The sequence below is a fragment of the Salmo trutta genome, chromosome 31 (genome assembly GCF_901001165.1).
Source record: "Salmo trutta chromosome 31, fSalTru1.1, whole genome shotgun sequence".
NCBI classification, from domain to species: Eukaryota; Metazoa; Chordata; class Actinopteri; order Salmoniformes; family Salmonidae; genus Salmo; species Salmo trutta.
In genome coordinates, this window is record NC_042987.1 from 32,892,297 (window position 1) to 32,903,094 (window position 10,798).

The following is a 10,798-nucleotide window of genomic DNA, read 5'->3' on the forward strand; positions in this document are numbered from 1 at the left end:
ACCTATTTCCTTATATTAACTGTAACTTAGTAAAATCTTTGAAATTGTTGCATGTTGCGTTTATATTTTTGTTCAGTATAGATTACAAATATGTTTCAACTCATGTATTTCATATATACTTCAGCCTGGCTGCCAGCCCTTGCTGTGTTTAAACCGGCCATTGACTATGCCTGTGTCTGGTGGAAGCAGGCCTCTGGGAATAAACTGAGCGCCTGCGGTTACTATAACAACAAACAACATCCTTCGGAACAGGTGCAAATGCACTTGATGTGCTTGTAAATTAGGGGTCACCACGAACAAAGTCTTGTTGTCCTTGTTTTTTGTGAACTTTGAAATGTACACATTTTAGCAGATGCTCGTATCCAGAGCAACTTACAGGAGCAGTTCGGGTTAAGTGCCTTGTTAAAGGTCACATCAGCAGATGTTTATCCTAGTCAGCTCTGGGGATTCGAACCAGCAACCTTTCGGGTTATTGGACTACAGGTGGGCCAGTGCTCTTATTCCTGGCTGGCTGGAGATTACAACCAGCACAGGCCTGGCCTGAGTATTGAGAAGGAGCCTGGGAGGCCGGTGTAAGAGGAAGGCACTGAGCCTGAGAGGGTCAAGGCCATTGGATCCTTCAGCTCAAGTTAGATCACAATACTGGAAACACTATGGTTGCAGGTTCAATTCCCGCATTGTCCAATTAAACTGAATATGTGCCACTGTCAATGGCAGCTCTGTTAGTAGCTTTGGATAAAAGTGCCTGCTAAATGACCATGTCATTATTATATTATGTAGTATTAACATTGTAGATTTTATTTTGAAGGGACTTTTGATAACTTCATATGGGATTTTGATAAAGGAATGTTTTCGGTTTGTTTATCATGAAAAACGGTATATGCTACGGGTATATTGTACAGTATTCGCTTCGTTTTTAATTTTATGAAGATTTGTATCAATTACACTATATGTGAATGAAAGTGAATGTCATATTACTATCACAAATTGTTTATAATACAATGTGTTTGGGAAAAAAACGACCCTGAAAACACAGCTATTGCATTATGTTACTTACTTTGCTGAATATGCATACACGGTGTAAATGTAAGGGATAACGGAAGAAAATGCCGTAATATTTCAGAAGGTGAGAGAACGAATAAGGTGAGGTCGCGCACAGGCGCACACGCATCCTAAATTGACAGGACGATGCTGAGCTGCATTCCCATCATTATGTGAGCAGAGGAGGATCCCGACACACCGATAGTGAAAGAAACAACGCCTCTGCATCAGAAAACCTCTATTATAATCCGATAGAGTTTTATCGCTGTAACCATGTCCGCCGGAGGAGACTTGGGGAACCCTCTGAGGAAATTTAAACTCGTCTTTTTAGGAGAACAGAGCGGTGAGTCGAGCATTTTGGAGAGCCTTGGCTTGGAGGCTTGCTTGGCTAACAGTTGCCAAACATGCTAATGCACCCTGAAGGCCATAACTGTGTTATTTGGTCTATTTGAAAGTTTTCATTATTTTGTAAATGTTTTGAGAGGTCGTGTAATATGTTAGCTCAACCAACCAATTCACCGGTTCCTGTCACGGTTTTGTTTTTGTAGAAAATGTGATTAGTCATCCATTGTGATCTAAAACGTCATGAAATACATCTGTCTTCCCGGGTTTCCAGATGTTAATATTTTATTTTAACCAATTTCTCTATTTAAACATGTTTTATTTTTTTTATATATCATTGGTATTAGAGAAAGAATACAGTAGACGACGTGAAATACGAATTTGGATGTTTTGATGTGGTGCAGTGACCGGCAGAAAGATTCGTTCTGTTTCAAGATTATAATAACATGTTATCACAATTCCATCGTTGATTATAGGCGTAAATGTAACATTACAATGTATGACATGACAAGCTAGAATTTGTTTTAGGTTTAAAAGGAATAAACAGACAAACAGATCCCATGTGTCAGTTCGGGACACACCCAGGTTGGCGATGTCTGTAGAATGTATAAACCTCGCAGTCACTGTCTCCAATCTCCATCACTTGACTCACAGTTCCGTAACATAATGATAGTCACGAATGGTTTTTCCGTGTCGTAACATGATGATGTATTGAATAACTCAATCATTTAGGGAACAATGACTGTTTACGTGGTTGATATGGCACAGATTCAGGAGTCTAGATCGATAATGGTTTAGCGCTATACACCTCTTGGAATATGTGGTCGCTGGTCACACATCAGACAGTCGGAATGGCTATACACATCTCGGTACGATCATGGAAGTGAAAAATACTATTGGTTTATTTGTAATAGAATGAATGCTGTGTTAGGGTGTGTGTGTGTGTGTGTGTGTGTGTGTGTGTGTGTGTGTGTGTGTGTGTGTGTGTGTGTGTGTGTGTGTGTACCGTATGTGCGTGTGTATGTAATGGTAGGTGTCATGGCTTTCCATAGAAAATTAATCTGAGATGTAGCTGCCCATGGTGCTCTCTCTCTCTCTCTCTCTCTCTCTCTGTCTCTGTCTCTCTGTCTCTCTCTCTCTCTCTCTCTCTCTCTCTCTCTCTCTCTCTCTGTCTCTCTCTCTCTCTCTCTCTGTCTCTGTCTCTGTCTCTCTGTCTCTCTCTCTCTCTCTCTCTGTCTCTCTCTGTCTCTCTCTGTCTCTCTCTCGCTCTCGCTCTCTCTCTCTCTCTCTCTGTGTGTGTGTGTGTTTGTGAGCATGTGTGTTATTGCATTTGTATGTAGCTAACACCCTAATGGTTTTCCGTAAGGTATGTGGTAATGTAGCGGTGTGGTGCTGATTTCAAGCCTGTAATGGCCACTGCCCATAGCCTTCTGTAGGTTACTAACTGTGATGTACTTAGCTACAAGGAGCCTAAGACACCTAGACAAAGCGAGTGCAACATTATCCATAGGCAAGTTATTGATTTCGTAACAGTATGTATTTACTGTATGTATGTATGTATTTATTTATGTATGTATGTAGACAATGTATGTTCTGCACGGTACATACAGGTAATTGCCAAAATAAAGGAAACATAAAATGTCTTAATAGGGTGTGTCAGAACAGCTTCAATGCACCTTGGCATAGATTCTACAAGTGTCTGGAACTCTATTGGAGAGATGTGACACCAGTCTTCCACAAGAAATTCCATCATTTGATGTTTTGTTGATGGTGTTGGAAAACTCTGTCTCAGGCACAACTCCAGAATTATTTTGGCAGTTAGCTGTATGTATGTATGTATTTGATTGAAAAAAGTCAAGGGGTCTGAATGCTTTCTGAAAGCAATGTATGTACAGAGCGTCAGGAAAGTATTCAGACCCCTTCCCTTTTCCCACATTTTTTTACGTTACAGCCTGATTCTAAAATATATTAAATAAAACATTTTCCTCATCAATCTATGCACAATACCCCATAATGACATGATTTGGAAAGGCTCCTGTCTATATAAGGTCCCACAGTTGACAGTGCATTTCAGAGCAAAAACCAAGCCATGAGGTCAAAGGAATTGTCTGTAGAGCTCCGAGACAGGATTGTGTCGAGGCACAGATCTGGGGAAATGTAGCAAAACATTTTTGCAGCATTGATGGTCCACAAGAACACAGTGGCCTCCATCATTCTGAAATGGAAGAAGTTTGGAACCACCAAGACTCTTCCTAGAGCTGGCCGCCCGGCCAAACTGAGCAATCGGTGGAGAAGGGCCTTGGTCAGGGAGGTGACCAAGAACCCAATGGTCACTCTGACTGAGCTCCAGAGTTCATCTGTGGAGATGGGAGAACCTTCCAGAAGGACAACCCTCTGCAGCACTCCACCAATCAGGCCTTTATGGTAGAATGGCCAGACGGAAGCCACTCATCAGTAAATTACACATTAAATCCCACTTGGAGTTTGCCAAAAGGCACCTAAAGGACTCTCAGACCATGAGAAACAAGATTCTCTGGTCTGATGAAACCAAGATTGAACTCTTTGTTCTGCCAAGTGTCACGTCTGGAGGAAACCTGGCACCATCCCTACGGTGAAGCATGGTGGTGGCAGCATTATGCTGTGGGGATTTTTTTCATCGGCTGGGACTGGGAGACAAGTCAGGATCGAGGGAAAGATGAACGAGCAAAGTACAGAGAGATCCTTGATGAAAACCTGCTCCAGAGCGCTCAGGACCTCAGACTGGGTCGAAGGTTCACCTTCCAACAGTACAACGACCCTAAGCACACAGCCAATACAATGCAAGTCTCTGAATGTCCTTGAATGGCCCAGCCAGAGCCCGGACTTGAACCCAATCTAACCTCTCTGGAGAGACCTGAAAATAGCTGTGCAGCGATGCTCCCCATCCAACCTGACAGAGCTTGAGAGGATCTGCACAGAAAAATGGGAGCATCTCCTCAAAATACAGTGGTGCCAAGCTTGTAGCGTCATACCCAAGAAGACTCGAGGCTGTAATTGCTGCCAAAGGTGCTTCAACAAAGTACTGATTAAAGGGTCTGAATACTTATATAAATGTGATATTTCAGTTTTTTATCTTGTATACATTTGCAAAAATGTTTAAACCTGTTTTTACTTTGTCGTTATGGGGTATTGTGTGTAGATTGATGAGAACCCCCCCCTCCAATTTAATCAATTTTAAAATGAGGCCGTAACATAACAAAATGTGGAAAAAGTCAATGCGTATGAATACTTTCTGTATGCACTGTATGTATGTATGTATGTATGTATGTATGTATGTATGTGTGTGTGTGTGTGTGTGTGTGTGTGTGTGTGTGTGTGTGTGTGTGTGTGTGTGTGTGTGTGTGTGTGTGTGTGTGTGTGTGTATGTATGTATGTATGTTCACCCTTGTGTTCTGTTCATCTTCCAGTGGGGAAAACATCACTGATCACCAGGTTCATGTACGACAGCTTTGACAACACATATCAGGTAAAACTTGGCTCCTTCATTTAATGTTCAGGTACAAACAAATTACAGGACATAAATTACAAACAAATTACAGGACATCAATTACAAAGAAATTACAGGACATCAATTATAGTACAAAGGGCAATACAAATCTAATTAGCATAGATTTGATTAGATGTCAGTACTTGGCCTACAAACTGAATAGCTTTTTATGTTTCCTATCTATCACAATACATATTTTATTTTGTGAATAACAAACTATAGAGGGTGAAACACTGTACCCTGTGGGACTTATTTTATTGTTCTATTATTGCTAATATCACTTTCCTGTTGTTTTATTTGACAGGCAACCATTGGGATTGACTTCTTATCAAAGACCATGTACCTGGAGGACCGAACAGTAAGAAACTCTGTCAGTTTCCTGAAAGGAACACACAGATCAACACAGACTACATTATTTCTACACTTTTAGTGGCCTAGCACGCTAACTAGTACAATAGCACTCCAATTCTCCTAGTATACAATACATACTAACTATACCAGAGGAGGCTGGTGGGAGGAGCTGTAGGAGGACAGGCTCATTGTAATGCTTGAATGGAATAAATTGATTGGTATCAACCCCATAAATCATATGGAATCCACATGTTTGGCTCCATTCTATTTATTCCATTCCAGCCATTACAATGAGCCCATCCTCCTATAGCTCCTTCCACCAGCCTCCTCTGGAACTATACATACTCCTTCCACCAGAACTATACATACTTGTACATACTACATACTAATTACATCGATGAGGCATTCATAAATGACAATGTATTCTCATTTAACTTACCTGGTGAAATGAACTTAAATACACGTGTCAATACAGAGCTGTTGTTTAGCCAGTACTGTATCTCTGTGTATGCTATCTATCTAGGTGAGGCTGCAGCTGTGGGATACAGCTGGCCAGGAGCGCTTCAGGAGTCTGATTCCTAGCTACATACGGGACTCTACTGTCGCTGTGGTGGTGTATGACATCACAAGTGAGCACTGCAACTCACACAACAAGCAGAACCACACGCACACACACAGACACAGACACACACACACACTACTATAATGTACTATAATGGCTTGTCGTTTTGGTGTACACAGTAAAATACAGTAAAAAGGTTGTAAATGATGTATTCCCTCCACAGACGTGAACTCGTTCCAGCAGACCTGTAAGTGGATTGATGATGTTCGAACAGAGAGGGGCAGTGATGTCATCATCATGTTAGTGGGCAACAAGACAGACCTGGAGGAGAAGAGGTGGGTCTAGTTCAGGGTTCCGCAACTGGCAGCCCGCGGGCCGTATTTGGCCCACGGGTGGTAGTATTTGTCCCCCAAGGTTGTTGGACATCATTTTTTATTTATTTTATCTTTATTTAACTAGGCAAGGCAGTTAAGAACAAATTCTTATTTACAATGACGTCCTAGGAACAGTGGGTTAACTGCCTTGTTCAGGGGCAGAACAGATTTTTACCTTGTCAGCTCGGGGATTCAATCTAGCAACCTTTCGGTTACTGGCGCAATGTTCTAATCACAAGGCTACCTGACACCCCAGGACTGCAAGACTGTAAAAACAACAGGAAATCAGCTCCAAGTTATTTTAATGTAAGAAATATGGTCCCAAGTGTTCCCATGCATAATAGAAAGACACATGATTGTATACAAATGTCAGCAAGGTTTGTAATGAATATGTTTTAGTGAAACATTATATCTGTCTGGGCTTCTTGCTGTTAATTTGCGCTCTACAAATTATTAGTAATTATGTTCCGGCCCCCCGACCATCCTCCAAAAAAATGTGTTCTGTGGCTGAAACTAGTTGATGATCCCTGTCTGAAACTAGTTGATGATCTGTGTCTGAAACTAGTTGATGATCTGTGTCTGAAACTAGTTGATGATCCCTGTCTGAAACTAGTTGATGATCTGTGTCTGAAACTAGTTGATGATCCCTGTCTGAAACTAGTTGATGATCTGTGGCTGAAACTAGTTCATGATCCCTGTCTGAAACTAGTTGATGATCTGTGTCTGAAACTAGTTGATGATCCCTGTCTGAAACTAGTTGATGATCCCTGTCTGAAACTAGTTGATGATCCCTGTCTGAAACTAGTTGATGATCCCTGTCTGAAACTAGTTGATGATCCCTGTCTGAAACTAGTTGATGATCCCTGTCTGAAACTAGTTGATGATCCCTGTCTGAAACTAGTTGATGATCCCTGTCTGAAATTAGTTGATGATCCCTGTCTGAAACTAGTTGATGATCCGTGTTTGAAACTAGTTGATGATCCCTGTCTGAAACTAGTTGATGATCCCTGTCTGAAACTAGTTGATGATCGCTGTCTGAAACTAGTTGATGATCCCTGCTCTAGTTTATATCTGATAAATGTATTACATATACACTGACTGTACAAAACATTAGGAACCCATGCTCTTAGTATGACATAGACCGACCAGGTGAATCCAGGTGAAAGCTATGATCCCTTATTTATGTAATTTTCTAAATCCTCTTCAATCAGTGTAGATGAAGGGAGGGAGACAGGTTAAAGGATGATTTTTAAGCCTTGAGACAATTGACACATGGATTGTGTATGCGTGCCATTCAGAGGGTGAATGGGCAAGATAAAATATTTAAGTGCCTTTGAATGGTGTATGGTAGTAGATGCCAAGCCACCTGTTTTATGTGTCAATAACTGCAACGGTGCTGGGTTTTTCACACTCAACACTTTCCTTTGTGTATCAAGAATGGTCCACCACCCAAAGGACATCCAGCCAATTTGACACAACTGTAGGAAGCATTGCAGTCAACATGGGCCAGAATCCCTGTATAAGCTTTCCGGAGGGGTAGTTTGTCTGCCTTAAAGCTACTTTTTCAATCCCTTTAAATGGATTATATATGCATTTACTGCGTGAACATGAGTCACCTGATTTGATTCAATTATGCATCAATTGTTCAACATCATTGGTTCTACATAAATCGTTTACGATGTCTATCAAGTATTTCCCTTGAAACATTTGAATGCTATGGTCTGATTCTCCCACAGGCAAATCACTATTGAGGCAGGAGAGCAGAGAGCCAAAGAACTGAACGTGATGTTCATCGAAACTAGTGCCAAGACAGGCACCAATGTCAAACAGGTGATTCTTGCTATATAAATTTAGCATTTCTTAATTAGGCAGTCAACATTTCAGAATTTTAGCTTCTTAATTTGCTTCATGTCACTCACTCAAACATAAGATTTAGACTGTGGAAATTCTTTCTAGTATGTTGTTTTATTATGTTAGTTTGATTCTATTCTTTCAAACTATTTCCCCTCCTCTCTCGCTCTCTCTTTTCCTCCCTCTCTCTTTTCCTCCCTCTCTCTTTTGCTTCCTCCCTCCCTCCCTCCCTCCCTCTCCCTCCCTCCCTCTCCAGCTGTTTCGGCGTGTGGCAGCAACCTTACCTGGGATGGAGAGTTTGGACGATGTGAACCCTGAAGGCAGTATCCTTTAGAACAGAGAGAGTGACTCACCACTGTTAATCAAGGCTCATAACAATGAAGAGAAACTCAGTAGAGGGAAAGAATCCTTTAACTCATTGTGGTTGCTGGTACGGTAATAAAGAAGTAGGCAGAAATAGGCTGCCATCTCCTGTGCAGTGAACCAGTAATATGATCATTGGTTTGTATGGAATCTATACTGCCCTACGAAGGCAAAGTTCAGTAACTACGTTATGGTACTTCATGATGTATTTTGATCGATTGGCTTGTTCTTGTTTCAGGAATTAAATACCACATTAATCAGATAACATACCTGGCCTTTACAACAGATGAAAGGTTTTGTAGGGCAGTATAGGACAAGGGGAAAGGATCCCCCCTGATGATGGTATAGCAGGATAGCAGCCTAGTGACGGTATAGCAGGGTAGGACCTAGGGAGTAGAGCCCTACACGGGCATGAAATTTAAGCCTGAGCCCTTCCAATACCCACGACATTCAGGCCCTACCGTTCCCTGGCCCGTACTGTTAGCTGCTCCTCTCTGTCTGTCCCCCGCTCCATCCCTGCACTGCTGCGTTTATCTGCTCCAATACGCTCTCTACATGTGTGAGTATCCATAACAATGGCTCCGCTTGGCTGCTCACCGGACGAGAGAGGGACTGACTGAGTTGGCTGCTCACCGGACGAGAGAGGGACTGACTGAGTTGGCTGCTCACCGGACGAGAGAGGGACTGACTGAGTTGGCTGCTCACCGGACGAGAGAGGGACTGACTGAGTTGGCTGCTCACCAGACGAGAGAGGGACTGACTGAGTTGGCTGCTCACCTGACGAGAGAGGGACTGACTGAGTTGGCTGCTCACCAGACGAGAGAGGGACTGACTGAGTTGGCTGCTCACCAGACGAGAGAGGGACTGACTGAGTTGGCTGCTCACCAGACGAGAGAGGGACTGACAGTTGTTAAGTAGCTTCTTTAGATCACTCTAAACTCTGACAAAAGTGTGAAATAATCTCTCCAGTTGACACCGTGTTATGATGTTAAGAGATGATTGTACAGAGACACTGAATAAGAGCAGGAGGGTGTGAATGGCTCAGCTTCAAAATGTTATTGATCAATTGAATAGTTCTTTAAAATGATACCCAAGCCTGGCCAATACCCTAGTTATTGATTTAAAAAACAGGTCCTTCCTAACCCGATGTATAATGTCGGGGCCCTTAGGGCTCAAGTTAGGTAGCAGAGCTGTACTAGGGAGACATGATGAAGAATACACTATTGTGGTTGGAAGGACGGTGTACTGTAGTGACATATAGTGTGGAATTGTGTGATGTGAGAGAGAAAGGTAGAGGGTCTATTATATTGCATTAAAGTAATTTTTGTTGACTATGTTATGTGACACAGTTTTGTTGTTTAGAATGGAATATGCAGATAATGTTTAACCATTTTCTATGTATTCCCCAAGTTTTCCTTAATTGGACACTTTCCAGTGATTGACATAAAGCTGGACAAACCAGCAGAACCCACTGTCCCAGAGGGCGGGTGCTCGTGTTAATGCAGAGCTGTCGGACAGCTTCCTTCACACCATAGGCTTGTTGTGTTGTTTCCTACTGGTTAGCTTCCAGTTGACTTTTCTGATTGGATATGGGCCTTATACCGTATATATCCGATTAGACGAATCAAGTGTTATTTCAGTCTTCAGTTGTAAAATATTGTATACTTTGTCAATATGTAGCTAAGTGCCAGACAAGAAAAAAAAAAGAAAAAAAAGGGAAAATGGAATGAAACTTGAATTATTTTCGCCGTTATGTTTTGTATTTTTTTATATAAAAGGGAAAGCACCAAAAATGAGGCTTAAATGGGGAAAAGTGGGCCAGTCCATTTTCAAGATGGCTGCCCTGTCTGAATGTCTGCAGCACGCATGCACGCTGATCTCATGCCTCTCCTCTGGCTCTCGAACCCCGGAGCTGCTCGACTAACTTAGAATGTTTTATAGCGTAATAATAGCATACTCATATCAACAATGTGTCCCAATTCATATTCCCCACAGGAGTTGATTTACTGTAGATTCACCCTTAAGTTACTGTAGCTGTGAAAATGTGTAACTCAATGGGCAACTTTTATAGAACAACTGTGCTGTGGTACAAGAAGAAAAAGCCAATGGAATTTCACATGCCCTCCTCCCGTTCCCCCGGCAACTCACATAACGATCCACTGTACTGCACTGTATATAATAATGTAATATGTATGTCGTGAACGTCCCTTAGTAGAAGTGGTCATTGTTCACCGGTATGAATAATGTAACAATGTTTAATGATTAATAAAAGCTTAAAAGGGCTTCACTCTTCTAACCATCCACACTTACACATTTCAAAATGGTCTCGTCTTTCAAAAGTGTCTCTTCTGCTTTACTCGTCATTATATTTATGATCCTTTCAAATAC

General features: G+C 41.8%; 1 protein-coding gene across 3 annotated transcripts; it reads left to right on the forward strand.

Annotated features, from left to right (window-relative positions):
* The first annotated feature begins 1,139 nt into the window (after positions 1 to 1,139).
* On the forward strand, positions 1,140 to 10,719 carry LOC115170023 (ras-related protein Rab-6B). Of its 3 annotated transcripts, none has more exons than XM_029726246.1 (8): positions 1,140 to 1,384; positions 4,830 to 4,888; positions 5,214 to 5,279; positions 5,784 to 5,889; positions 6,046 to 6,157; positions 7,933 to 8,026; positions 8,304 to 8,370; positions 9,846 to 10,719. In XM_029726246.1, exons 1-8 carry the CDS (start codon positions 1,315 to 1,317, stop codon positions 9,908 to 9,910), a joined length of 639 nt encoding a protein of 212 aa, XP_029582106.1. In that variant the 5' UTR covers positions 1,140 to 1,314; the 3' UTR covers positions 9,911 to 10,719. The 3 variants fall into 3 exon arrangements, with proteins under 3 accessions (XP_029582106.1, XP_029582108.1, XP_029582107.1); XM_029726248.1 differs by having other exon boundaries at positions 1,149 to 1,384; positions 5,214 to 5,267; XM_029726247.1 differs by lacking the exon at positions 1,140 to 1,384 and adding an exon at positions 2,730 to 2,893.
* The last annotated feature ends 79 nt before the right edge of the window (positions 10,720 to 10,798 follow it).

Bases quoted from the DNA above. Each gene is read 5' to 3' on its own strand.
- LOC115170023 (XM_029726246.1), top strand. From the start codon at position 1,315: ATGTCCGCCGGAGGAGACTTGGGGAACCCTCTGAGGAAATTTAAACTC. The intron at 4,889-5,213 runs GTAAAACTTGGC...TTTATTTGACAG, and splicing joins GCTTTGACAACACATATCAG to GCAACCATTGGGATTGACTT. The intron at 5,890-6,045 runs GTGAGCACTGCA...TTCCCTCCACAG, and splicing joins GGTGGTGTATGACATCACAA to ACGTGAACTCGTTCCAGCAG.